Source organism: Calidris pugnax, unplaced genomic scaffold, assembly GCF_001431845.1.
Source record: "Calidris pugnax isolate Ruff unplaced genomic scaffold, ASM143184v1 scaffold113, whole genome shotgun sequence".
Lineage (NCBI taxonomy): Eukaryota > Metazoa > Chordata > Aves > Charadriiformes > Scolopacidae > Calidris > Calidris pugnax.
The window spans coordinates 1,877,412-1,904,561 of record NW_015090879.1 but is presented as its reverse complement, the minus strand read 5'-3'; the positions used below and the strand labels follow the sequence as shown (position 1 = coordinate 1,904,561).

At 47.7% G+C, this 27,150-nt stretch overlaps 3 protein-coding genes across 8 annotated transcripts in view; 2 read left to right on the top strand and 1 right to left on the bottom strand.

Annotated features, from left to right (window-relative positions):
• The first annotated feature begins 7 nt into the window (after positions 1-7).
• On the top strand, positions 8-1,393 carry LOC106890513 (interferon alpha-inducible protein 27-like protein 2). Its single transcript, XM_014946400.1, has 3 exons — positions 8-120; positions 432-593; positions 910-1,393. Exons 1-3 carry the CDS (start codon positions 72-74, stop codon positions 1,365-1,367), a joined length of 669 nt encoding a protein of 222 aa, XP_014801886.1. The 5' UTR covers positions 8-71; the 3' UTR covers positions 1,368-1,393.
• Positions 1,394-3,047: 1,654 nt separating this feature from the next.
• LOC106890512 (interferon alpha-inducible protein 27-like protein 2) lies at positions 3,048-5,804 on the top strand. 2 transcript variants are annotated; one of them, XM_014946398.1, is made up of 4 exons: positions 3,048-4,048; positions 4,446-4,534; positions 4,846-5,007; positions 5,324-5,804. In XM_014946398.1, the coding sequence occupies exons 1-4, from the start codon at positions 4,035-4,037 to the stop codon at positions 5,779-5,781; spliced, it is 723 nt and encodes a 240-aa protein (XP_014801884.1). In that variant the 5' UTR covers positions 3,048-4,034; the 3' UTR covers positions 5,782-5,804. The 2 variants fall into 2 exon arrangements, with proteins under 2 accessions (XP_014801884.1, XP_014801885.1); XM_014946399.1 differs by lacking the exon at positions 3,048-4,048 and having other exon boundaries at positions 4,373-4,534.
• Positions 5,805-6,903: 1,099 nt separating this feature from the next.
• Positions 6,904-27,150, bottom strand: part of ZMYM4 (zinc finger, MYM-type 4) — a 44,091-nt gene continuing 23,844 nt past the window's right edge. For 2 of the 5 annotated variants that reach the window (XM_014946557.1, XM_014946558.1), the window contains 17 exons: positions 26,539-26,689; positions 26,094-26,266; positions 25,585-25,735; positions 24,496-24,636; positions 24,173-24,210; positions 22,871-23,015; positions 21,395-21,513; positions 20,892-21,063; positions 19,773-19,826; positions 19,410-19,589; positions 18,772-18,866; positions 18,052-18,223; positions 16,198-16,349; positions 14,726-14,837; positions 13,154-13,402; positions 12,437-12,566; positions 10,617-10,824 (listed from right to left, as the gene is read on the bottom strand). In XM_014946557.1, coding sequence (XP_014802043.1) covers positions 10,617-10,824; positions 12,437-12,566; positions 13,154-13,402; positions 14,726-14,837; positions 16,198-16,349; positions 18,052-18,223; positions 18,772-18,866; positions 19,410-19,589; positions 19,773-19,826; positions 20,892-21,063; positions 21,395-21,513; positions 22,871-23,015; positions 24,173-24,210; positions 24,496-24,636; positions 25,585-25,735; positions 26,094-26,266; positions 26,539-26,689 — 2,442 coding nt within the window. Of the gene's footprint in view, positions 10,825-12,436; positions 12,567-13,153; positions 13,403-14,725; positions 14,838-16,197; positions 16,350-16,466; positions 16,468-16,696; positions 16,772-16,873; positions 16,894-18,051; positions 18,224-18,771; positions 18,867-19,409; positions 19,590-19,772; positions 19,827-20,891; positions 21,064-21,394; positions 21,514-22,870; positions 23,016-24,172; positions 24,211-24,495; positions 24,637-25,584; positions 25,736-26,093; positions 26,267-26,538; positions 26,690-27,150 lie in introns of all 5 variants that reach the window. The other 3 variants (XM_014946559.1, XM_014946556.1, XR_001412542.1) reach the window with 3 other exon arrangements.

Genomic DNA, 27,150 nt, shown 5'->3' with positions numbered 1-27,150 from the left:
CCTGCCGGTTCCGGGGGAAGCGGAGCCGCCTGGACCTGCCTGATCTCCCGCCTGCCTTCTCCTTGGGAGCCATGGAAAAAAATTTAAAAGGAGCAGCGATTGGAGCCGCTGTGGGAGCAGGTGAGGGTCTGGGGTTGGGGGGGGGTTCCAGAGAAGCTGTGGTTGCCTCATCCCTGGAGGGGTTCAAGGCCAGGTTGGCCTGGGCATTGGGCAATCTGGTCTGGTGGGAGGTGTCCAGGGCAGGGGAGGTGGGAACTAGATGATTTTTAAGGTCCCTTCCAACCCAAAGCATCCTGTGACTTTACCATCCCATCCCTGCACCCCACAGCCCTCACTCCCCACTCTGACACCTTTATCCTTCCTGCTTGCGCTGGTGGCAGGGAGATGTGGGTCCCAGAGACCCCCCTAATGCTGTGGTGTCCCACCTGCAGGAGTGGCACTCGTTGGAATCCCGGTGGCCATCGGTGCATTGGGCTTCACAGCCACCGGCATCACCCCTGGGTCGGTGGCTGCCAAGATGATGTCGGCATCTGCCATCGCCAATGGTGGAGGAGTGGCCAAGGGCAGCACCGTGGCCGTGCTGCAGTCCATCGGTGAGTGGGGAGGGCAGGGGAGCTGGGCTGGGGTCATCCCAGGGGGCTGCAGGAGGTGACACACTCATCTTGCAGTAGAGCCCAACCAGCTCTTTAACCCACCGTCAGTCTGAACCCCCCAAAGCTATGGGGCAGGGATCACTCCATGATGGGGGGCAGCTGAAGGGGCTGGCTGTGCTCAGGGAGCAGCCCCTGCTCCCAGGCTGGCTCCTCGGAACCCTCCGGAGAGGTCCTTGGCTGCCTCTGCCCGGTGCTCGGTCCCTCAGCCGCCAGCAGCGATGCTCCCGGGGCATCACACCTCTTTCTGTCTTTGCAGGAGCTGCAGGTCTCTCTCCTGCTACCAAAATCGGGCTGACAACTGCGCTGGGGTCACTTGGTGCAGCGGTCGGTGCCATGCTGTCAAGGTCAGATGACTCATCTGACAGTAGCGACGATGATGATCCTAAGGGAGGCCAAAGCTCGGGCCAGCCCCGGGCCAGACCGGGTGGGAAGGGGCAGCCCCGGTTCCAGCGACGATCCCGGGAGCAGCGGGCAGCAGGATGGATGGGCAGGAATGGCAGGAGTGTGGGGTGCACCCCAGGGGTCTCCCCTTCACTCAACTTCTCCCAGCCTGGCCAGCAGGGTGACTCCCCTCGCCTGCCATCTCCCAGGGGGGCTGGGGCGGTGTGTTTGGCTGCAAATGGGGAGATCTACTACCCTGCCGAGCACCGGGAAAGCCCCTCCTGCCGGTGCCCTGCCTGCACTCCTGCCCGCATTCTTTATTCCAAGGAATGAAAAATAAATGCAAAGTGATTCGAGTCGCTGTTGGAGCAGGTGATGGTCTGGCGTTGGGTCAGCAGCGCTCGGGTCGGCTTCCAGGTCCCATCCCCGGGCTGGCAGAGGGGTCTGGGGGTGCCGGGGAGCCGTGGGGTGCTGCTGCGAGGGAGGGGGCAGCGCTGGCCTGAGCCTGGAGATGTGTCTGCAGCCGCTGCTGCAACCCTGCATGCCTCTCCTCTCCCTCTCCTCCCTTCCCGAGGATGGGGTGTCCCCATCCCTGCACCCCACAGCCCTCACTCCCCACCCTGACTCCTCTGTCCTTCCTGGTTGCTCTGCTGGCAGGGGAGATGCAGGTCACAGAGACCCCCCCCTAACTCTATGGTGTCCCACCTGCAGGAGTGGCACTCACTGTCCCTGTGGCCATCGGTGCAATGGGGACATTGGCACCCAGCACCAGCTCTGTGCCAGTTGTGCCACAGCTGGAACTGTAGGAACGGGCGCCGGCAGCACCGTCACCCTGGTGTGGTGGATGGAGACGCGGGCAGCGCCGTGGCCGTGCTGCAGTCCATCGGTGAGTGGGGAGTTTAGGGAGTTCACACAACGTTTAGCAATTTTGCTGTCAGCCGGTCGAGCTTAAAGGCATTTCCCCTGGGGGAGCTCCCCCGGGCAACGGGGGGCAGTGGGGACCCCTTGGCGGGGCTGGGGCCGGGCTGGGGGGCTCGGGCTGATTCCTCCTCCTCTTCCTCAGGGGCAGCAGGAGTGCCCACAGCTGTGCAGGCTGCCGTGACAGCCGTGGGGGCTGCCACCGGGGCTATCGTGAGTTCTGGTGAACAGTGACCCCCCCGCACCGAGACGCCCCCCAGGATACTCCCTGATGTCTGCTGTGATCCCACAACACCGCTGTGACCCCCCCTCCATCCCCACTGGGACCCCCCGCATCTCTCCCCTGCTGTTGCAGAGACTCACAGGAAAATCAGGGGGGTGATTCCTGCCTCCAAATAAACTTTATTCCAAGGAAACAACTTGATTCTAACCAAAACTGGGTGAGGCTCCGATCAAAATGAATAAACCACAGATCTGAGATGTAAAATGGAACGAACCCTGCACAGAGGACGTAGGAATTCTTAAGGAGGATCCAAAATGTGGAATTGCTCACCAGATAAGGCGAGGGCTCTCACCTTGTCCAGAGTTACTGTGAGGGGTGTCCCCACCCATGGGGAGAGTCCCAAAGCTGTGTCCCGGGTACTCTGAGGGGACCGACTCCATCTGCCCTCCGAGGGGCTTCATTTACCCCTGAATGGAACCTGGTCTCTGCTCAGGTTTGGTCGTGTTAATCCTCGTGGGCAGAAAGACGTTACCTCCTCGTGTGCCGGGGATGGCCGGCACCGTGCGGCTTCCAGAAGCTTCGTCCTCAAGGGGGGAGGGAGGGAGGGGTGGACCTGCCACACGCGTCCCCTGCTGCTGTATCTGACCCCCAAATCAAGACCTCCCCAAAGCAGCCTCCTGATGTGCTGAGCGGCGCCTGGCAGCGCCCGAAGACCCCGCAGACCCCCCCCAGCGACTTCCCACCCCCTTAGGAGCTGCTGATCCGCTTGAGCAATGAATGCATTGAAGCCAATAAAGTTGATTTGCAGGAGGGGTGTGGTGGTGGTTGGTGTGTGGGGGGGGCCCAGGTACCCGACAGCGCCTGGGGGTTTGCAGCGCTCCAGGACCAGTCCCGCTCTGGCCGGTGTTCACCCCCCCCTCTGTCTGCCCCTAAAGCCGAGGTGCTGGCCAGGCTGGGGGGAGGGATGTTAGAAACGGGCTTTAACGGCCGTGGTGCCCCATGGCAGGCTGGCCTGACCCATGGCTTGTGCCCCACGCTGTGTCCCAGCCCGGGCAAACAGGGCTGTCCCTGGCCACCAGCTGGGCCTCGCTCACTGCGCTCTCTGCCACCCGGTCCCTTAAAACAAACGCATGACGTGAGAGCGTGGGTGGACACGGGGACACAGGGGTTCCCCACCGCTTCTGCAGGTCACAGCCTCCTCCTTAATCCCATTCCCAGCTTTCCCTGTCTCCTGCGATGACCCCCAGCCACCCCTGTGCACACCCAGCTCCCCCCAAACGCTGGGATCAGTGTCAGCTGCACGAGAATAACAACGATAAAGACATATTGAGCCTCCGTTAAAGCAAAGACCCCCCCTTGCACCCCCAGACACGGCTCTGGTGCCCGTCGTGCCTGCACCAGGGTGCACATCGTTGCAGATGCTCCGCTGTGTTCGTCCCAAGCAACTTTCACTGAATTTCACTGAATTTTGGAGTTCGAAGGGAGCAGTCCAACTCCCCTGCTCAGCCCCACAATCCCGTGTGTATCATCTATACATATATTTTAATCTTCCAAGGTCGTGCACCCTGTAAATCAGTGTGAACTCAAACTGGGCTGACTAGAAATTGCTCGCGAGGCAGCGATGGCCCAGGTTCCCCCGAAAACACGCAGGCGGTTGCCCAAGGGCCTCCAAGCAGAAGGTGTCTGACCCCAGAAACCGAAACTGAAACGACTTGTCCTGTTCCTTCTGTCCCAGAGCGGCACCGAACCCTTCCTCACCTCAGAGCCACCAAGCCAAAGGAATTAGCACCATCTTTAATAACTTTGCTGTCAGCCGGTCGAGCTTAAAGGCATTTCCCCTGGGGGAGCTCCCCCGGGTGATGGGGCGCAGCGGGGACCCCTTGGCGGGGCTGGGGCCGGGCTGGGGGGCTCGGGCTGATTCCTCCTCCTCTTCCTCAGGGGCAGCGGGAGTGCCCACAGCTGTGCAGGCTGCCCTGAACCCCCCGTGAAGAGCCGTGACCCCCCCGGGTCCCCCCCGGGTCCCCCACTGACCCCTGATGCGATCCCCCAACACCGGACCCCGCCGCGACCCCTCCGCAGCCCCCCGGCCCCCCCTGCATCTCTCCCCTCTGCCCCTCGCTGTATCGGACCCCCAAGTAAAGACCCCCCCGAGGCAGCCTCCGCCTCCTCCCCCGGGGCGGGACAGGCTGGACGGGGCGGCCCCAGCTCCGGCCCCGCTCCGGGGCGCGGCAGACACCGCCCTGCCGGTTCCGGGGGAAGCGGAGCCGCCTGGACCTGCCTGATCTCCCGCCTGCCTTCTCCTTGGGAGCCATGGAAAAAAATTTAAAAGGAGCAGCGATTGGAGCCGCTGTGGGAGCAGGTGAGGGTCTGGGGTTGGGGGGGGGTTCCAGAGAAGCTGTGGTTGCCTCATCCCTGGAGGGGTTCAAGGCCAGGTTGGCCTGGGCATTGGGCAATCTGGTCTGGTGGGAGGTGTCCAGGGCAGGGGAGGTGGGAACTAGATGATTTTTAAGGTCCCTTCCAACCCAAAGCATCCTGTGACTTTACCATCCCATCCCTGCACCCCACAGCCCTCACTCCCCACTCTGACACCTTTATCCTTCCTGCTTGCGCTGGTGGCAGGGAGATGTGGGTCCCAGAGACCCCCCTAATGCTGTGGTGTCCCACCTGCAGGAGTGGCACTCGTTGGAATCCCGGTGGCCATCGGTGCATTGGGCTTCACAGCCACCGGCATCACCCCTGGGTCGGTGGCTGCCAAGATGATGTCGGCATCTGCCATCGCCAATGGTGGAGGAGTGGCCAAGGGCAGCACCGTGGCCGTGCTGCAGTCCATCGGTGAGTGGGGAGGGCAGGGGAGCTGGGCTGGGGTCATCCCAGGGGGCTGCAGGAGGTGACACACTCATCTTGCAGTAGAGCCCAACCAGCTCTTTAACCCACCGTCAGTCTGAACCCCCCAAAGCTATGGGGCAGGGATCACTCCATGATGGGGGGCAGCTGAAGGGGCTGGCTGTGCTCAGGGAGCAGCCCCTGCTCCCAGGCTGGCTCCTCGGAACCCTCCGGAGAGGTCCTTGGCTGCCTCTGCCCGGTGCTCGGTCCCTCAGCCGCCAGCAGCGATGCTCCCGGGGCATCACACCTCTTTCTGTCTTTGCAGGAGCTGCAGGTCTCTCTCCTGCTACCAAAATCGGGCTGACAACTGCGCTGGGGTCACTTGGTGCAGCGGTCGGTGCCATGCTGTCAAGGTCAGATGACTCATCTGACAGTAGCGACGATGATGATCCTAAGGGAGGCCAAAGCTCGGGCCAGCCCCGGGCCAGACCGGGTGGGAAGGGGCAGCCCCGGTTCCAGCGACGATCCCGGGAGCAGCGGGCAGCAGGATGGATGGGCAGGAATGGCAGGAGTGTGGGGTGCACCCCAGGGGTCTCCCCTTCACTCAACTTCTCCCAGCCTGGCCAGCAGGGTGACTCCCCTCGCCTGCCATCTCCCAGGGGGGCTGGGGCGGTGTGTTTGGCTGCAAATGGGGAGATCTACTACCCTGCCGAGCACCGGGAAAGCCCCTCCTGCCGGTGCCCTGCCTGCACTCCTGCCCGCATTCTTTATTCCAAGGAATGAAAAATAAATGCAAAGTGATTCGAGTCGCTGTTGGAGCAGGTGATGGTCTGGCGTTGGGTCAGCAGCGCTCGGGTCGGCTTCCAGGTCCCATCCCCGGGCTGGCAGAGGGGTCTGGGGGTGCCGGGGAGCCGTGGGGTGCTGCTGTGAGGGAGGGGGCAGCGCTGGCCTGAGCCTGGAGATGTGTCTGCAGCCGCTGCTGCAACCCTGCATGCCTCTCCTCTCCCTCTCCTCCCTTCCCGAGGATGGGGTGTCCCCATCCCTGCACCCCACAGCCCTCACTCCCCACCCTGACTCCTCTGTCCTTCCTGGTTGCTCTGCTGGCAGGGGAGATGCAGGTCACAGAGACCCCCCCCTAACTCTATGGTGTCCCACCTGCAGGAGTGGCACTCACTGTCCCTGTGGCCATCGGTGCAATGGGGACATTGGCACCCAGCACCAGCTCTGTGCCAGTTGTGCCACAGCTGGAACTGTAGGAACGGGCGCCGGCAGCACCGTCACCCTGGTGTGGTGGATGGAGAGTGGGGAGGGCAGGGGAGCTGGGCTGGGGTCATCCCGGGGGGGGCTGTGGGGGGTTACACACCTTGCAGTAGAGCCCAACCAGCCCTTGAACCCACCGTCGGTCTGAACCCCCCAAAACTGTGGGGAAGGATCAACCCATGATGGGGGAGGAAGCGTCAGACCTTGCTGGGGGAGGGCACCAAGGCTGGGGACACTGGGGGCCGTGAAGAGAGGTGTCTGGTCTTCTACTGGGAGCACCACACCTGCACTGGTCAGCAGCACTGGCCGAGCTGGGAAGGGGCAGCAGGAGGGGGCTGGCTGTGCCCGGGGAGCAGTGTCCCCTCCCAGGCCGGCTCCGGGGCTGCATCCCGTCTGGGGAAGGTGTGTAACACACACAAACAAGGGGCTGATGGAGCTATTGCTTCTGCTCCCAGGGGCCTTCAAAGAGGAGTGAAACTCGGGGTGAGCTGCTCTCCAGCCACCTGGGGAATATAGAAAACTGCTGTTTAAATGCTGGCTTAGAAACAACCGGTGCCCCCCCCTCCCCTGCCCTTACGATCTGTGAGACTCTGCTTTTAAACTTCGATTCCAATGTTATACAGGAAATGAGGATGTACTCTTTTATTAAGGTTAAAGTTTTTTAATCACTTTTCCAGAATACAGATACGATTCAAACAAAAACTATTTTTGGGGTCTCAGTAATTCACTTATTAATACCATACATTGAACTCTATAAATTCTCATATAAGAAAAAAGTCTTTTTAATATAGGTTATGATGCACTGGTGACCTATTTAAATCTTTTGAAGTAACACTTTGCAGTTATATAGCACCTTTCATCAGGGGGCTGCAAAGCATCCTACAGAATTTAGCCTGATAATGCCCAAACGAGGTAGGAAAGTCTGGCCAATTTAGAGATGGGTACAACCGAGGTACAGACTGGCAGGGGACGGAACAGGAGGCTTCATCTCTACGACAGCGGTGACGTGGGGCGTGCGCCGGGTCCTGGGCTCTGGCACCAGCCAGGGGCTAAATTGGGGAGAGAGTCAAGAGCTGGAGCCCTCACCCGGCTCCCAGCAGGTCGGAGAGACCGTTCCAAATCGTTCTGGCTTTTTGGGGTATAAACAGGTTGGAAAGTCCAGGACTTGCAGAGCTAAGTCCCCAGGGACGCCCGTCGTGGGGGTGTCCCCCAGTCAGCTGTGACCCCCAGGGTTCCGCCAGCCGCAGCTCCCGTGGTGCTGCAGCCACAGCCCAAAGTCCAAACTCCAGGAAAATGGACCAGGTTTGCATTAAAGTCGTGCCCTTTGGCCACATTTTGAGCTTTGCGTTTTGATGCTTTGTTTATCTTGACTGTTTAATTCCCTCTGCAGTACACCTCCAAGCAGGTGGTAATCTACCATAGCTCAGGTTTCGTTTCTTTAATAAAACCCATGTCTCTGGTGAAAGACCATTAGCTCAGCGAGTGTGAAGTCCAACAAATATTTATGTAGTGTGGCCAGAAGAATCCAAGGTGCCCGAGTGCCTTCAAGCCTTAACGACTCCTAAAACCACCTTTTACCACCCCCTGGACCAGAGCTGGCACTGGTGCCATGGCACGAGCACTAACGACCTCCATGGCAGCAGCATCTAGTGAGGACAATTGAAAAATAAAATAAAAAAAAGCTGTTGCAGGTTTTGCCATTTGCCATGGAACAGCAGAAGAGCCGGCACGTGGGAACCAAACCCTGTCTCAGTTCAGGTTCTCCCTAAATTTGTCCCATTTATGACCCATCCTCGGGCACTACATTTTCTTAATAGCACCCAACTGAGCTGTTTGAATGTAAAATGATGAAACCTACACACTTAAATATCCCTATTAGCTTCTTGCTGGGTACAATCACCCCCCAGCCCAAGGCAGCCCAGGGGGGGTAAGAGCATCCCCCCCTGCCCAGACCCTTCCCACCCCCTCACTCTGGTTTAACTCGCTCTTTCTGGCACGTCCACAACAGTTTCCTCCTAAAGCACAACGCAAAAGTCATCAAATGCTTCTTGGAAGTGGTGTGGGGGGGAGGAAACCGAAGATAAAAATGCAAGATCTTACAGCCCAGGCAGGTGCTGTGGGTGTGAGGGCTCTGCTCACGCCAGGGGTCAGACTCACGGAGTCATTCCCCCCTCTCCATTCAAAAAAATCCACCTTCCAAAAAAAAATAAAAGGGCTGGAGTCAATTTCTTAACAACATTGTGCAAAACCACTCAACCCCCCCCGTTTTCAAGCCAGGGAAGAAAAGCAGAGTCAGCCCTCCCTGCCCGTCCTGCTGGGGAAGGAGACTGCTCTCAGGCAGCCGGGCACAGCACCACGAGAGGAGGAAGAGGAGGAGGAGGGATGAGACTTTTCACCTCCTGGTCCTTGGCAGAGGAAATGAAAAGCAGTGGCTCCCCCCTGCTCCACACACACGTGCCCCCCGTGAGGCCAAACCTGGGCTCTGAGCCCCCTCCAGCTTCTCTGCTCCCCAGGCTCCTTCCAGACTTTCTCCTCTAGAGATTTTTTACCCATTTTTTTTGGTGCTCACGCTCGGTTACAAACCACCATCAGGGGCCAGGAGCAGCCCTGAGGGTAGGAGCATCCCTGGCAGGTACCTGCTACAGCCCAAAGATCTCCCCCAGGAGCGCTGGGCCAGGACACGGAGAAAGAGGTATTATCTTTGCTCAGAAATGACAGACACAGATGGGCTTTGATCAGACAGAATCAGGGGCAGGTTTACTTTTCACATAGTTTTCTGTATTAAAAAATACATCAGTGAAATCTGTTACAGGCAGGGACAGGACTACTGAGTACACAACGTCAATAGACTACTTTCTGGTTTTATTTTTGTTAAATTACTTTTGTTACTGCTAAAAAAATAATTAAAAAACAAAACCAAACAAAACAAAACAAAAAAAAAGGAAATATAATTCAAGGCTGTTGATTTTCATCTCTTGAAATTTTAGTGACAAGATCAAATATCAGACCCCTGTTACAGAAGATGGATAACTGACCAGAGCTAGATAAAAACCATACAGTTCTCTTCTTTAAAAATAGTTTGGGTTTCCAATGATTTTGTGACCACTGGTCATCAGAAACACACATCTATAGCTTGAGAAAACGGAGATACAGACAGTATCTGATAATGTCCTGTCCTCTAAACACAATGTGGGAGCTTTTCTCTTCAAAAAGACGCAGTAACAGCCAAGCCTTAAAAAAATCTCTTTCGATTTCCAACACTATGACTACATCTCTTTGGGTGGGATGGGAAAAAAACCACACCTGGTCATTTTCTACCACAGTTCTGTTGTCAGAAGTAATACTGCATCCTTTGTACAACACTGCGCGCGTTGCAAAGGTGGAAAGGGAAAGAGTGCATGTTATCTTTTGTTTGAAATGACAAGGCCCTCCAAATTCGCCTTATAAAATAACCCAAACCATAGGAGGAGGGAAAGAGGAGAAAGGAAAGCTGCCTTAAGGGGGAAACAAAATTTCCGCGCACCACAGTATTTGCTAGATTATATCGACAGACTGCAGAGCTACTGGGCTGGGGAGGGGGCACCTGCACACCCCCCAGGACAGTCACTCTCCTGTACATACCCCAGAAATGTTTGTCCCGTGACATGATCGCTCTGACAGTTTGACCCAGGGCACCTCTTCCACCTCGGAGACCCCAGAGAGCGGGAGCTGGTGTGAGCCCGGACGGAGAGCTAGATTCTGGCCCCCTGTGACCATTTAGGAGCAGCCAGACAGTTGTCCCTTCAGACACCTCCCCTGGCAGCTTCTGCCTTCCTAACACTTGATCCCAGTTTCAAAAAAAAAAAAAAACCAACAAATATTATAAAAGCATTATGTGTAGGTGTATTCGTAACGGAAGGTGTCTGTCTAAATACCACCGCCTTCTCCCCTGTCCTCCTGAAGAGCTCTGGGGTCTCCACGTGTCCTTTGGCAGCAAGGACTCACCCGAGGAGTCACCCGAGCCACAGTCTAGCTCTCTGTGCCCAACAGCGGTATGGTAGATTTTACACAACCATTCTCCTTAAAAACATCTCACAACTTTTTAAAATCCTAAACAGATAAAGGATTTATGCACCACTCAGACAGGTTAGTTCGTCTCGAATTTGTTCAGAGGGTTTATCGGTGCCACAGGACGTTGTTTCTTGAAGCTTACGCAGCTTCCTGCCTTCCAGTTCCAGTTTGTACATCCACTGTGGTTCAAAATACGCCTGTAGGTGACATTATCGTGGCTTATTTGATACACATTTTTCCAAAGGCTGGACGTATTCACAGTTTGGTGCTTCTGATGTGTATTCAAAGGAAAATACCCCACACTTCAGTTAGTCTGATAACTCGATATCAGAGTCCTCTGATTTGACTTTGGCAAGTTCTTCGTGTACCTCCCTCACCATGAGAATCCGTGTTAACATGATGTCCAAGGTCCCGGGGTCTATTGGCAGCGTGGAGTACCACATGGGGCTGTTGGGGACACAGGAGCGCTCGGGCTGGAGGTAAAACACGTCACTTCTCTGCTTCACACTCTCAGAACTGCCAAGGGAAAGAGGGAGAGCCCGTTACTGGAAGCAGCACCCACTCCCACTCACAAAAATGCTAAGGAGAAACAGCAAAGTCACACTGAGATGACATCACGGTAATTTAAAAGGCGCAATTCTAATCTTTTTGTTAGTGACTTGGTTTGCCCCCTTCAATTTAGGGAACAGTTGACTGTTCCCAGCTCACTTTGCATTAGTTGCTTATAAAGAAACAAAGGAAATGAGTCACTTATTTACAGAAGTGGTTCTTCAATCGCAGCATCACCCCATGAATGGTTCTAGCATCTTGGTATGATTGATAGATGCATTTGACATTCAATCTCTGAATCAAACTGGTAGGTTTAGACTGAACATTAGGAAAGAATTTTTCACGGAAAGAGTGGTCGGGCATTGGAACAGGCTGCCCAGGGAGGGGGGGGAGTCCCCATCCCTGGCTGTGTTTAAGGGCCGTTTAGATGCAGTGCTGAGGGACATGGTGTAGGGGAGGACTTTGTAGAGTAGGGGAGATGGTTGGACTCGATGATCCCAAGGGTCTCTTCCAACCTGGACCATTCTATGACTCTATGATTCTAATATTCCAGAATTGCTGTGTCCTTTGGCACAGGGAATGTCCAAGAACTAGCCAAACTAAACCCTGCCTTGCCTGCTCGTGGTGCAGAAACGTAAGCCCACCTGCTGAAAGACTTGCCTGACCCTGAGGCAGCTTCCAGGCTCTGGCAGGAAGGCACAAAGTCCTCCAGAGCAAGGACTCTTCCTGCCCGGCTTTGGAATATTCACATTAAAACAGCAAAGTGAATTTTTACTGCTGCTTGCACCGCTGCAGGGGCTCAGCTCTGATAGATGAAAATGTTTTCCCAGCCCAAGGACATCTAAAAGCTTCTAATGATTCCCAAGTGAGGACAAGGAAGGTAAGAAAAGGAGGGTGAGAGCCAGGACAGACACTAGGCACAACTTTGCCTCAGTAATGGGAATATTTGTAGTAAGCTCAGTGGGTGCAATTTGGAGAGTGATTTATCTGAGTTTTAGCTGATGCTAATGAGATGCCGTTTCATTTTGTGTGTGTATTTTCTTTGAAAAGAGAACACCATATTCCACCTGCTCAATGATCAAACTGAAGTTTATATAGAAACGGGAGAAAAAAATTATTTGTATCTATGTCTTTGCTACACAGCCTCCTTTCTAACTCCTAAATAAAAGTTAATCTCACATTTCTGCAGGCAAAAGCTATCAGCACTTTTACCTAACTCGCACTTTTCCTACCCTCTTTCACAAGGAACATGACAGGGTATTAGTTAGAAGCTTCTCAAAAGTGGTGGGAATCAAAGGAGATGAGAATGCCTCAGTCAGTGCTGCAATGCCCCCGGGTACATTTACACCCTGTGGGTGTGTAAACAGACATTTAAAGAACACCCCTCTCTCTAGGTCAACACCAGTAACAAATACTGCCCGAGTCTGGCAGCTGCTGGAAGTCCTGTCAGTGTGGTTCTGTTCCCACTGGGGGACTGGGGAGAGGAGCCCACAGCACAGGCACAAAGGTCTGGGTGGCTCCTTGCCCAAATGCCTATTGTGGTCTACACATGGATCAAAAATCAACTTCTGACACTTACCATTTTGATAAGTAAAATTCATAAAGGCGGACGGGACATCGCAGGGGATTATCTGTATTTTCAGCCATTTCCACCGCTGTTGCAATCTCCTCCTCTTCACTGCGTTTCCTTTTGCCTACAGATAATTTATCTGGATACACAAAAATGGCAGCAGAGAAGTTCAGTGAAAAACAGCGCTTTCAAGAAGCAGCCACTGAGCCCAGCACCAGTCCCTGGTGGGACTCTGCAGCACACACACACACTCCTGTCACACGCCAAGTCAACTGGGTTGATCTGCTGGATGGGCAAAAGATTGCCACTGGCTACGGGCTGTCCACAGCCCACTCCTCCTCCAGAAAATCACCAAGAACTAGTATCTAGCAGAAAAATACGGAGGATATATTTTTTCTTAATGAAGCAGAATTCATGTAACACACCGGAACCATTAACTGAAGAAGCCAATAAGATCAAATACGGCCCTTTTCCAAATATAAAAAAATAACTGGAAACAAAAATCTGTATTTCTTTGCATCTGAGGCCAAGAGGGCAATCCCTACTCACGTGCAAAAAGAAAAATGAAAAAATTTCGGAAGTGTGCAGGATAACAGCAGAAGTCAAACTATTCATAGCTCTGCTTATTGCATAACCTATTTTTCTCCCTGGTTCTTTTTAAAACAAGGAGCAGATAATACAAATATATATTGCCAAAATTCAGCTGACCAGAAAGGGTTCACTCACCTGATTCTACCTCTTGTTTTTGAAAGGGTGGGAAAAAACGTAAATATGTCATCTTAGTATTATACTTCAGAGTTCGGGTGCGTCTCATAACATGGGCAAAGGACAGTTTCAGGTGCTCACTGACATTCTTTAGTTGGAAGTATTTGGTGTTGAAGAAGAGAAGTGTGTTCAATAAAACGATAGGGGAATATGCACCCAGCTGTTTGCACTCCCACAGGTGCTCCTCTTCGATCCGCGAGAACATATAACCTAGAGACAACGGGCAGAGAAAAAAGAAGAGGGTTAGTGATACAATTTCAGGGCTGTCCCCATATCCAGTTACAAATGAACAGCTTTTACAGACTGGGGCTAATCTAGCAGATTTTCAGAATTCTCCAATAGCACTGAAAACATCCTACATGAGCAGGGCAGGAAGGCAGATGGGAATGAAATTAAGTGGGCAGATTCTGCCCGAGGTGCACGTAAGTGCCCTTCCACTAACCTTTTGTATTAATGAACTGCTTATCAGATCAATCTCAGACCTACCCTAACCAATTGTCATTCTGATAAAACCAAAGAGAGGGGACATAGAGGGGACATGGAGAACCACGCTGGGGAACAGCGTGATGTCCCAGCAGCTGAAGAACGGAGAGAAGGGAGCAGGGGAAGGTGGCAGGCACCAGCAGAATCTCACTAAATTCTAGTTTGACTGTATCGAACCACAGCCAGCCAACTGCAAAAATGTGTAATTCCAGAGACACGGAGCATGAGTTTAAAATGTACCATCTTTATATACAAATAGCCCACTGTGATTACGATAAATCAGTTAGGAAAAGGAGGTATGTGGCTCCTAAGAGATTTACTGTGAAAAAAACCAACTCTGTATGCAGCAGTCTATAAGTAACTGGATTATTTCTGTATCAAATAAGAAGTTCTTTTTCTAAACGAAAAGCCAGTCACGGATCCACATATGGGATTGCCAACATCACTCAAGTTTCGCTGATACTCTGAAAAAGGTCTTACACTGACACGGCTGGTGCCCAGCGCTGCAAACAGCATGATCGCACTCATAGACCAATTAAAAATATCTGCAGAATTTAGGAACTCTTAAACTGGAAGTGACTGAGGTGGGAGGAACTTGGAATTGAGGAGTCCAGACAAGATTCCAGTGATTTTCTAATGTGATCCTTGGACTTATGAGAAGTATTTCCAGTACCAATAGGGAAATACCAGTGCAACTGTACACAGCGTTTGCAGTAACTCCTCTCCAATACTACAGTCAATTCTGGCCACCTGTATATAAAAAAGATTAGCTGAAACTTGATGGAAGAGACCAATTAGCACATTGACTACAGGAACAGGACACCCTTCTTCAAAGGATTGATCAGAGGCAAAGGTATATTTAAGTGTAATCTGTATCTAGTAGAGACACACATCAACCCCATGATGCTAATCTACCACAGACAATGACATGGAGAAAGGGAAGACTAATGGGAATGCCTCAGATCACACTCTGCTTCATGGCACTGAGAAAATATTAATTGATAATACGGCTTTGTCATGCAGCTACACGAAACAAAATAATTGTCCTACCATTTGGAAGAATTGTAGGTTCCCAGATTTTCAAAAGTTTTGTAAGTTCAATCATAAACCTGGAATAGGGCTCGGTAAAAATGTTATCTATTCTACCATTCTCAAACAGGTACTACAAGAGAAAAAAAAGGAAGACATACAGTTTGTGATTATCGAACATTGCAGAGAAGATACAGGACATCAGACTCTTTTCCTTTCTGATGTCCCAGTGTCTTAAAGTCCAAAACCCTTTGCTGAAATCTTCAGTAAGATATCAAATCGAATGTTCTGCAGGGACTGGGACCTGCCCAATATGAAATGAGAGATCTAGGCAAGAATTGTTTTAAATATTCCGAGCTCTAGAGCCCTTTTCTGTAAAATCATCATCCTTTAAGGGTTAAATATTCTTGATAAAGAATATTTTCTATATTCTATTCTATTCCTATATAAACCAGAAGAGTTACTGAGCACCCTTCTACTGAAAAGAACTTCACACGCTAATGCCTCCTGATAATAGATACAGACCCAGCACCAGGCTGCTGAAATAGCTCAACTTATGGCATTAATGTGGAAGTCCCTTAAATTCCTGTCAAGCAACAATTAAAAAAAAAAAGTTTTCTACAAGCCAGGAGTATGTATAAATAAATTAGTCAAAACTGGAGCACACTAAAGATGCTGATACTCTTAGATCTCATCAATGGCACTTTGAATTTCAACTCTACATATTTTTTTTTCAAGCATAGCCAGGAAAAAAAATAATTAAGTGAATTCCATGCCTAGTTAAATGATAGGTTTGACATTAGCAGGAGCTTTCGATTCTGTATCTCCACACAACTGTTTGAGGAAAGGAACAAATAGGCTACTCTAAAAAAATAAAGTCACCAATAAATATACTGAACTGACACTGAGTTTTAACAGAACTTAGTATTATTCTAGGTTTGTACTGCAACTGTTTCAAACCATTGCATTCAGGCAGGTAGCAAGGACCCATTACCTTACTCTCAGCATTCACTAATTACAATGCTATTACTCCCATTGCATTTTTTCTCTAAGTGTGGCCAACACAGCAGGGACCTCCCAGCCCCTGGAGGAGCTCAGTTTCCATTGGGGAACCTATTCCATGTAAACTTGGGTATCAGGAGAGCATTGTGCAACTATTTTAGATCTAAAACGTTCCATCACAAAGCATTTCTGAGGAGACTCAGGTTTCTGCAAATCTCTCTGATGCATAAGAATAAAAAAAGGTACCCAGATTTCTCCAGGCAGAAACCCCTCGCCCTCCAGGCCACGCTCCCCCCAAGAGAAGCAGCTCATTCAAAGCTCCAGACAAATTAGACAAATATGGGATTCAGACAGACTAAAATAAAACACACACAAAAAAAAGATACATTCTTGCCTCTTCTACAAAAACCAAGCAGCTACACGGGCCTATGGATATAAAGGACAAATAACCAGAGCGAGTTTCTCAGCAGTAGCCTGATTCCCCGAGTTACCTGCTGAATTCCAAGGCACAAGTATAAGATGCTGTCAGGGTCATATTTTTCTCCATTTGGTCTCCGCACCTCTTGAATGAACTGGCACAAGCCAAAACTCAGCTCAGCAAAAGTGCATGAGAGAATGTCCTCCTTGAGTTTCACAGGACGAACTGTGGCAAAGAAAATCATTAGAAAAATTAATTTAATTCAACAGATTCAATCTTCACACATTCCTTATTATTTCACGTAGGCAGAACTGTTAAATCTTCTCTCTCATACAGAAGCACCCTGTGTGAGCAAACCTGTGACCCGTTTCCTACCTGTTGGCTTACAATGAACTGAAGATTTAGCCAATTAAAACCAAACCATCAGCGTGTCCAGCCAGTATAAACGCTGCAACTGAGTAATCAGGGATGGAAACTGAGACATGTCAATGTCAGGGATTTGGCAGCACCCAAAGATATGGCTCATGTTTTGGGGCTGGCAGGGCAGGGCTGGGCTGGTAAACAGGTTTCACCTCTGTGGCTGGGCTTGGGGAATCCTGAGCAAGAGAGGGATCTTGAGCATTTCCCAGTGGTTCTGGATGTTCTTTCTGGGGAAAGTGAGCGAGTTTGAAGGGTGGTGCACAGGACTCAGAAAGGGAAGCAGAGCCAGCAGAGAATGAATCAATCAAAGAATCCTCAACGCAATTAACCAGGCTGGGCTGCTCCTTCCCTGACAAAAGCACCCGGTTGGGACCCAGCAGGGACCCTTTCTGGGTGGACACAGTCTCCTGGAACTGTCTCCAATATCTGCTTCCTCAGCCACAAGAAGAAAACACAGTAATTCATGGGATTGCTCTTCTTCTGGGAAACAGAAACCAGCTGTTCTCACGTCATGACAAAAAAAATTCCAAATGAGAGAGGAAAATGCAGATCTTATTCAACTAGAAATCTTCCCTTTGGGATCTTTCTTACACAAGCCCTGCGATGCTCAGTCCTTTACATTGCGTAAGTATTTAATGTGGTTCACTCTCTTCCCCGCCATCCCCCAAAAGTTCAGTTCTATCCTAACTTAAATTCTCTGCTTGACTCTGAAAAATTGCCCACAAAACTCTCTGTACAAACATGTAAGACAAATTTGAGCCCAGGGAGAAGGGGAATTAGACACTGCCAAATCCCAGGACTGCCGTGCTTTCATAAAAAAAGTAAAATAATCTCTAAGTAGAAAAACAAACAAAAATGACATTTATGTTGCCATTACTATCTGTTACCCCAGAGAGACATAAGGAACAATTCGCGTCTTTTAAAGTTAATTTCCAGCAGGTTACAGCACAGAATGGAAAAGTTTCTTTCCATCTGTGAAGCCTAGAAAGAAGGTGTTAAGATTTTTATGTTGTAGCCAGATTTTTTTTTTTTTTTTTTTTTTTTTTTTTTACAGCAAACAGCTCTGCTGACAAACAAATGCTTTGTGAATGTGTTAGCTACAGATGAAAAAAGATGGGGCCAAGTTAGTGTTGTCAACTTAGAGTGATGGCCTGGTAATAGCTCAGGAAAGCTCTGCAGCTGCATAAAACAGCTCTTCTACAAATGAAGAATTACCCCATGCAAATGAACGCAATATGGAGGTTAAAAGACTAACATTTCTAATGTTGAAAAGAAATCTCTTTTCTTATAGCCTGCTTTAATAGGTAACAGATCAATTAAGAATGCAATAGCTGTGATTTTTAAATGCATGGAAAGCCCTAAGAGAGCGTTCCATAAAATCTTTTCTCCACTCACGGATATTTTAAAACTCCGTAATATCCAATCCTAATTTTAATTTGTACAACGCATCACGCCAAGTGCTATTTAACTAAGTACTTCTGTTTCCACTGAGAGAGGAAAAAATTACCTGAAAACTTCAGGTCCCCTTGTTCCTCCTGTGCGTTTTTCCATTGGACCCAGTTTTTCCAGGCGTTCACCCCGTACATGTACTTCAGGGTCATCCCAGAGACGGAGCACCCCGGGTAGGAGCCCTGCATCAGATTCCGGGGCTCCACAGAAACCACAGACTTCTTCCGTCCCTACAGGCACCCAACCACATCAAAACACCTTTAATCAGCTCTTCATCTCTGGGTGCTTAAATAATCTCACATAAACAGGCCGTTACGCTGACATGGTAACGAAATCCTACTCTCACGACAGAATCTGCATGGATATACACGTGTTTTTAGTGTGTGGACAAATATTAACCACATTTTACAGAATAGGTGCAATAAAATGCAATAATTCTCACTGTGATAAACATGCACAGAAATAGATTCCTCTCTAGCTACACAAGAAAAAAATGATTCTTTGCTGTAGATTTTGACACTGCTTAAAAGACATCTCTTTTGGAACTTTTTGAAACAATACACATTTTAAAAATGTTCTGCACTAAAAAGAGCATTTATTCTTCCTTGTTACAGAGGGGGAAGAAAGAAAATCTTATCTCACAGAGCAGAATGGGGAAAAAAACATATAGCGTAGTTAAATGGAATTCTTATTTTCACCCTGGAGCACTATTTTTTTTACTTCTGAGAATAAGCACACACAGCAGGTTAATGGAACGTGTTCAGAAGCACTTTCTTACCCGTCTCTTTGGCTGTGGGAAGCCATCTCTGTGTCTCCTCCTTGCTCGTGAACGTGAGTGCACACCCAGTCCTTTACTGAGAGGGTCAAATGAGTCTGAAGTCAAATCAACACCATTAAGAGTTTAATTATCTGATTTAAGAGCCCAGGCAGAAGTGTCACTTAGATACAGTGGAATACCTTACAGCTGGCAATTGCATCTGTATATTCAAATAATGCTTTACCTTTGAATCATTAGGCAGTATGTCTACCCTCTGCATAAAGAAAGTAAATTCGTGGAACAGAAAAAAAGTCCCCCCACAACAAGGGGTGCATTTATTCAGGAAAACCTATATTCTTTTGCACCACTCCCAGGGGTCATATCCAGGGGGACAGAAGTGGTAATTCAAAGGAGTCAAGCAAGGTGACCTGCTACTCCCATCAGGGAGTCTGTAGAATGCTGCCTTTAAAGATAGCAACAATATTTTTAAAATAGTAATTTACTAATTAGCAGAGCTGATATATTACTGCAGCTTTCAATATCCAGTTTTACTAAACGAACGCACACGCCCTTCATGAGCAGGCTGCTGGCACAATGCTTACTCACAAAATTGTGTGCACTTTCATACAACAACGTGTTTTTCTTCACATTATACAGACCTGATGGAAAATCTGCCTCCAGGTCCTGCTCCACATCACCTTTGGAGAACTGCTTCAGCTCTGGCTCCGGCTCGGGCAGGGGGTTGGATCGTAAGGCGTAGTGATTTAACTCCTCCTCCCAGCTGTGCGGAGTGGACACTGCTTCGGACTCCAGATCTCCACTGTACGTGCTGCCTTGGTCTGCAACGAGAGGGGTCAGATATACCACATGCTACAGGAAAGAGGAGTTGGCAGGAAAAGATACAGGAGGTTCAAAATCCACGTGCAAAAAAAAATTTAAAAATTAAGAGGAGTTGGCAGGAAAAGATACAGGAGGGTCAAAATCCACGTGCAAAAAAAAAATATTAAAAAAATCCAACTGACCTTTCTCAAATATCTTGGGGTCCAGGAAGAGCTCATGCTCGGATGTTTGAGATCCTTTAGAAAAAGAAGGAAATCTGTGTCTACAAATGACTGATGACTGGCCTAACTAACATAAAATACTTTGAACACTATAAAACTACATATTAGGGCATAATACTAACACACACAGTGCCTCTTCTCCTCCACTAGAGTTCCCCTAACAGCTTTCTACCTTGGTCACGCTGTTATGGGAGGAACAAATGCAGAACTAACCCATGTTTGCTTTTCCAAATGTTTCCATCCCTCCGCGTTTGTTATTTGAGTCATCTGTAGACAAGTAAGATATTTTGTTGATTTCAGCTTGTTCCACTTTTATTACATTGGACCATCATTATCCAACACATTCTAATCTCCATCACTCTCCAAGAATCCACCATAAAAAGCCTGATAGGAAAATATTCTTGTAAAACAGCTGCTCTGCCTTCTTGATTTTGACTCCTTCTGCTAATGCATGATGTACTGATCTGGAGATTATTACCTCTAGCAATCTGTTACTGTCAACAAGAGTCAAACCAGCACCTAGGATGAGGGAAAGGGAATGCAAAGACACTTAAACCCCTGCCAGTGCTCAGTACGTAACACGGATTCCACGCTAAGCACAGCTCTACTGGATATTGACCACTAAAACCCCTGTGAAATTACAAAAGCTTCAGAAAGGTGCAAGGACAACCAGCACCTAGGGAACTATGAGATGGGAACTATGGAGGAGGAGTAAATTTATCTCAAAAGAAAACATGTTTTCAAAACAAAGAACCGAATATTGTACACAGAGGCAAAACTATCTCCAAATACCCAGTTCAGCTGAATTCCCAGAAGGCTGCCTCATGTTAAAAGAATAAGTCATCAAAATTGCTGAGACATGACATAAGCATAACAGTTGTGTCTAGGCTGGCACTCCACCTGCGTGAGCACTTTTATTGTGGAAAATAAATGCTGGTAAGTCGACAGGACCATCTAACTTGGCATGTCTAACTGGGAAGCAGCCAGTATAGACCCTACATCTATTTCTCTACCTATTTTCCATGATGAGAGGATCCCCATCTCACTGCATTCTGTTTCCTTTTCAGAAACATCACATACCACCATGAGAGTGTGTTTTGTCTTTCTCCTCATCTTCTGCAATCATTTCTGCCATCTGAAGGAGATCAGCTTCAAACGGATTAGTGGGAATCTTTTCCTTGATGTCCTGAATAGTTTCAATGATCTTATCAGCATTATCCAGGGTAGTGGGGAAGAGCATGGGAACTGGTACCTATGGAGCACAGGGAAAATATTAGGGCATGTTTGGGGCTGAAGGAAAGGAGATTCCTCTCATTTAATCTTACATATGTTTTAGGACTACTAAATTTAATTCTAAAATAACTCCAGATTGGACATTTTGTCTCATTTCTGCAATAACCCCACAAATTGGCAGTTTTGTGTGATGATGCGTAACCCAACACGATGTGATGAGGAAAGAAATGGCTTCAAGGACTGCAAATACCTCTCACATGACTAGTCACAAACACTAGTGACAGTGCTCCATGCCCTGTTCAGAGCCCAGACTGAAACCCAGCCCTCCAGTGAACTGAAGCACAACTTACAGGTACGGGCATCCCGAGCGGAACCGGTGTGTACTGAGTGTAGAGGTGAAGGGGCACTGGCACAAACACTGGTACAGGAACAGGTACCACAACGATCTGGGGTGGAACTACTTCTTCTTCTGTCAAAAATAGAACACACCAAAAGTTGTTTAACCACATGACTGTCCACTGCACTCCATGATAATTGTCTGGCCTTGTGTTTGTAACTCGGTGAGCACAGCACTGCATCTTGGTTCACAGTCACCTTTCACTTTAACTTTGCTGTAACAAGTATTAATAGCACAGTTTGGAAATAAACAGCACGGTGAGCACACACAGGCATGTGGGAAGGGAAGAGTGGAAATAGGTGTCAGCTACATCCAGGTAAGTGGTGTGTTACTGCAATTATCTCACAAGTAACTACAAGACCATAAGAAGGTACTATTAAAAAACTAAGTAAGAAACTAACTACAATCTTCCCACTTAACTTCACCTTCTTCATTAGAAGGTTTACATCAACACTAGATACTCTCCTTCTGTAGCAACAATGATGACAAAGCCATTCCTCAATGCCAGACCGGACTATGGAACAGCCTTTGAAGGTGTTTGTTTCCTCCCACCCAGAGAGAAAGCTTAGAGCACATACATATCCAATGAAATTATCCTGGAAATAGGGACTTAATTTTCAGAGATTCTCTGTATCTGTATCTAATAATTAGAGGAAAGTGAGAGTTGAAACAATCCTTGAGAAATCATGCACATTATTAAAGTGAGTCCACTCTTGTGGCTTGTGCTGCCAGAGCTAAGAACTCACAAATTCTGGCCTGAGGAAAACAAGTTCCCTCCGTAGCCTTTTGCGTGTCGGTTTACATCAACACTAGATACTCTCCTTCTATAGCAACAATGATGACAAAGCCACTCCTCAATGCTGGACCGGACTATGGAACAGCTTTTGAAGGTGTTTGTTTCCTCCCATCCAGAGAGAGAGCTTAGAGCAAATACATATCCAATGAAATTATCCTGGAAATAGGGACTTAATTTTCAGAGGTTCTCTGTATCTGTATCTAATAATTAGAGGAAAGTGAGAGTTGAAACAATCCTTGAGAAATCATGCACATTATTAAAGTGAGTCCGCTCTTGTGGCCTGTGCTGTCAGAGCTAAGAACTCACAAATTCTGGCCTGAGATAAAGAAGTTCCCTCCGTAGCCTTTTGCGTGTCACTTAACTATTGCACTTCATTTTCCACAGTGAAGATGACTGCAGGATGCTAAGATGAGTTAAATCTCAAGATTTAACTCATGAAGCTTTAAGGATTTCAAAGAATGGAAAATATTTTCCACTTGTGAGGCAAACTGCTACTTGGAAAACACCGTAAGACAATCTGAAAACTATTTAAGGTTTTAAAATATTAAAATATTCTCTGTTACATAAGTCATGCATTACTCTCTCAACTGAAATAAAGACCATTCTAGAACAGGTAGGGGATTCAATACGTACCTGTCTGGCATTCTTTGTTTTGGGTGTGAGGTTTGCAGGAGGTGGCCTTAGTCTGTGTGATGGGCTTGCACAGTAACGCTTTGTTTTTTAGAAGCCTGGGCGGTTGTGAGGGTGGCAGCTTTAGGGCATCTGTCTGAGTGCTAGCCTGTTGGGAAAAACACACATGAGGGCAGAATCAGTACTGGTTTGAAGGATATCACAACATTAGTATTTATTCTCTACTATGGGAGGTTGAACAATTTAAAACTTTTCTTGCTGATCAAAATGATCATTTAAAAACTATTGCAAGAAGAGCGTGCTAATGTATTCGGCACTTTCTGGTCTTCACCTCAATTTATTTTACTCAACCAACAGGCTTTTCTTCTGTTACCAGTGCAGTGAGCAAGCCTGCAAGTATGTTTGGTTTCTGGAGTCAAACAACCTCTATAAACTTTTGACCCTGGAATGTTACTGATGGCAGGGATCTCATGAGGACTTAATTGTAAAATTCTTTTGACAACTAAAATTTTGGCTGATACAGATAATCAAAAAACTTAGTAAAGTGATGTGAAACTACTGAAAAGCAATTGAAGTAAAAAATAAACACAAACACCGGCAGCATCAGTATCACTTCCTGATTACACACAGACCAACTGTTCCTGTTTGTACTAAGGTCAGGTGCTGCTCACTGTGATTTTCAGCCGTGCATTCAAACATCAGGATCTGCTTCATTAGGGAGGGTTCATACTCTAATCTGTAAATGACACTTCAGCTAAAAGCAAGGGTATGACTCTTCCAGAACCTAAGAGCTACACAATAAAATCTTCACCTTTTAAGAGAGTTGTGAGCTGCACACCACAAATTGCTACCTCAAATTGCTCAAGAATAGGAACTCTAGGAGCCATCCCCAGATAAGCGGTGACGATGGCTTCCCACAGCTCTGTCACCACACTACCAGGGGGTGGTCCCCTTCCTCCCACGTTAGTCCTTTTGACACCACATCCCACTTCTGGCCACAAAAGGTGGCCTCAAGTACAGAAGCCACACAGGAATTGCTTGAGAACTACAGCCATCTCAAGAGCTCCAGTTTAACAAGCTTCGTCTTAAAACATCGAATCAATCTGTCAGTGGGCACAAAAAGACTTTATACCATACAAGCTCTATACATTTTAGAAAAAGCATCTGCAAACTGGATGAATTTTAAATCCCAATCACAACTAGGAAAAGCAGTTACAAAATGATGGTGCAAAATTCTTGGATACTTTACTTGTTATTGATACAAACTGGGCCAAAGTGAGAAAAAGAGTCTCTCGTAAAACTTACATCTCCTATTATTTTTGCTGTCACAGTAGGGACTGCACCTGTGAAGAAAAAACATACAACAGCCTTTGTACTTATCATCAAGGACAATAATCCATGCTCTGCTCTTTCTCAAGAGAAAGAGTTCCCAATAAACCTCATTCCCTGGTGTATGTACATTAATTTAAGTCATTATTTACGCCTAGGGAAAGAAGCACGAAACTGTAACCAATCTGCACCAACGTGGAGCATAATGAAGAGATCCTCAGTGGAAGAGATCCCTGAACAAATATAAATGTTCAGGAATAGGGTTTTAAAAATACAAGCATCATATTCAGCAGCCTTACCCTGTAAAACATTGTTGGAGTTAACGGTAGGCTGGGCAGCAGGGGTGCTTGCAAGGGACACCACGTTTGCTATGACAGGGGTCGAGTCCTTTCTCAGAGAAGGAGGGCCTGACGAGGAAGCTGGTGCCATAGAAAGGTTTGCTGGAGGGAATGAAGAGAAGAAAATTAAAATAAGCATAAGTTAATTTATAACACAGCATTTCTGAAACAACACCCACCCTCCCGACTTATCTCCAAATGAAGAAATCTCCGAATTCAGGGAAAACAGCTCCCACCAATGTAAGCAGCAGATGTGCACAAAGCTGAAGAGCTGAGTATGGGCTGGTGCCTGCTATAAACTTTGAGTTCATACTCTTTATTGCTCCTTGGGTACCTTATCGTCTCAGTCACCACCGCTCAGTGGGAGATTATGCCCCTCTCTAGGATCAGTGCTATTCCTGCCCTTTCTTTGGCTTCCTCTTCCTGTCTTTGTGGGCCTTTCTTCCCTTTGCATCTCATTCCCTACAGAAATCACAGTTCCTATTCTGGTGGGTTTCATTCCCACCCTCCTTCCCGTTCCATTTGCTAAAATAATGGGCAAGGAAAGAGCTACATCTCCGCATTAATACCTCAAGAATCAACACTTAATGACATAGAAATGGTAACTCTTCATATACCTACAAATACTTACAACCATTAAGTCCACTAATTTCACCAACTGATTATTTTTTTGTTAGAGGAATATTAACATTCTACTGTATCTCACTATGTCTAACCAAGCACAGGAGACAAGTGAAGTACTTAACGTATCTTCAACAGATATCAGTTCATTTTACCCCACTAAGTTGGACCTTTGTTTTATGAAACCGATTGAAAAGTGAGTGCTTTTGTTTCACCTTCCTTAAAATACAACCTAGATTTAGTATATGAACCAATCTCATCTCACACCTGCAGAAATTTGAAATTCCCTAAAGTAAGAGAAAGATTTAAAACTGAGCCCGTTCAATGGCAATGGGCAAGGCCCCCACTAGAGGGTCTACTTCAAAACAAATCCAATTTCCAAATAAAGGTTCCTATCACTTTTGTGTGCACCAAAAGGCCTGTGTTTACCTGTGTTGTTTGGGGGGGCAGGGTCAGAAACGCTCTGCTGATTGCAGAACAACAGAATACAAAGCAGGTTGCAAAAATGCTTGATCTCCCCTTGCCACTTCATGGACTCGCTGAGTTTCCCTTGTCTCTTACACCCATCACACTTTGCCATCTAGGAAATAGAGGGAGGGAGAAATTAAACACACCTGTAAACAGCAACAGAGAGCAAGTGAATAAAAACCTTTCTTCAAACTGTTCAGCAAATATAGTGTACAGAAATCTGTAAACTGCACAAATGATGCAGTCTTAAGACAGAACAACAGAACCTTCAGTGTCTGTCTGCCCACAGCCCTTATTAGGTGTTCTCTAAATAGAAAACATACTCAAAAGTTAAGGATTTACTCATCTCTCACATAGAGAAAATATATTCCACAGACACAGAAGTCAACTACAGGCAGCTCCGGATTTACAAAGGCTCTTTGGCTCACACATTTACATTCTAGAGGACGCTGTGTGAGAATATTGCTTACCTGGTAAAACAAGACTGTGAATTTAGACATGCACTCCTCTGAACAAAATTCCTCCATTTTCCCCCCAAAGTGACTCTGGACCAATTTGGGAGAAGTCTGTAAACAGTAACTGCACATTTTACAGTGGTTTCCCCAGCGTTTAGCCAAGTCGTGTTTGTAGAGCAGCTTACAACCTAAAAGAAGAGAAAACAGCAAGAAAACAAAAGCATCCTTCAATATCAAAATGAGATTTCCTTGGCACTTCTAGCTCTTATGTTTAGTTATATCTGTAATAATTTGTGGAAACACACCATTAAAATGCTAAGTGTGCACAAAGTTCTGTGTTTCTAAACCTAATAAAAGAGTTTTCTGTTTCTTTAGGTTTCTCTTAGCGTCACTAATAACATTAAGGCAAAAAACACTTCTGACTTTGATTCATCTGAGACACAGCCCTGCCCTTCCTCACCTTCGCTACAGAACGTCTTATCGATGCCTGAGAACCGCACCGTCTCCTTGATGATCTTCTCAGTCCTGCAGTACTCACACAGCCCTATCACACTGCTCCTCTTCTTGTACTCATCGCAGCAGGTCTTCCCACAAAACTGGAACATTTTACCCTGCAACACAGCCAGAACGTTTGGGTTTCAATGCTTCACACCCCAGATAATGTATTTCGATAGTTAATAAAAACTCAGAAGCATATTTATGCCCTTGCAAATCAACCACGAGAAGCACTGGCAAATAATTCTCCCCATTTTGCTTTATGACAAAGACAACACAATTTTCTGCAGAAAGCCCTCACCAATGTGCTTTGTCTTGGAATTAAAAGGATCATCTTTGAGACCAAGAATCAGGAATGTGCTTACCTAGCCAGGCAATCATAGTGTTTGGGTTAGTGGAGGTTGTTTTTTTGTTTTTTTTCTGGTTTTAAGACCAAAAAGCTAATATCAGTATTAATTTCAGTAATGGTTAAATGATAACCAAAATCAGTTCCAAATTCCTCCACGGCAGGTCACAGGAAGCACAGAGCAGTACTGAGAGACCACTGCACATAAGCTACAATTTCTTGGGTTTCTGT

What these genes read in the sequence shown, in the direction of transcription:
- LOC106890513 (XM_014946400.1), top strand. Translation starts at nt 72, where the DNA reads ATGGAAAAAAATTTAAAAGGAGCAGCGATTGGAGCCGCTGTGGGAGCA. An exon ending in TGGAGCCGCTGTGGGAGCAG is followed by an intron (nt 121 to 431) that starts GTGAGGGTCTGG and finishes TCCCACCTGCAG; the next exon opens with GAGTGGCACTCGTTGGAATC. An exon ending in GGCCGTGCTGCAGTCCATCG is followed by an intron (nt 594 to 909) that starts GTGAGTGGGGAG and finishes CTGTCTTTGCAG; the next exon opens with GAGCTGCAGGTCTCTCTCCT.
- LOC106890512 (XM_014946398.1), top strand. An exon ending in TGGAGCCGCTGTGGGAGCAG is followed by an intron (nt 4,535 to 4,845) that starts GTGAGGGTCTGG and finishes TCCCACCTGCAG; the next exon opens with GAGTGGCACTCGTTGGAATC. An exon ending in GGCCGTGCTGCAGTCCATCG is followed by an intron (nt 5,008 to 5,323) that starts GTGAGTGGGGAG and finishes CTGTCTTTGCAG; the next exon opens with GAGCTGCAGGTCTCTCTCCT.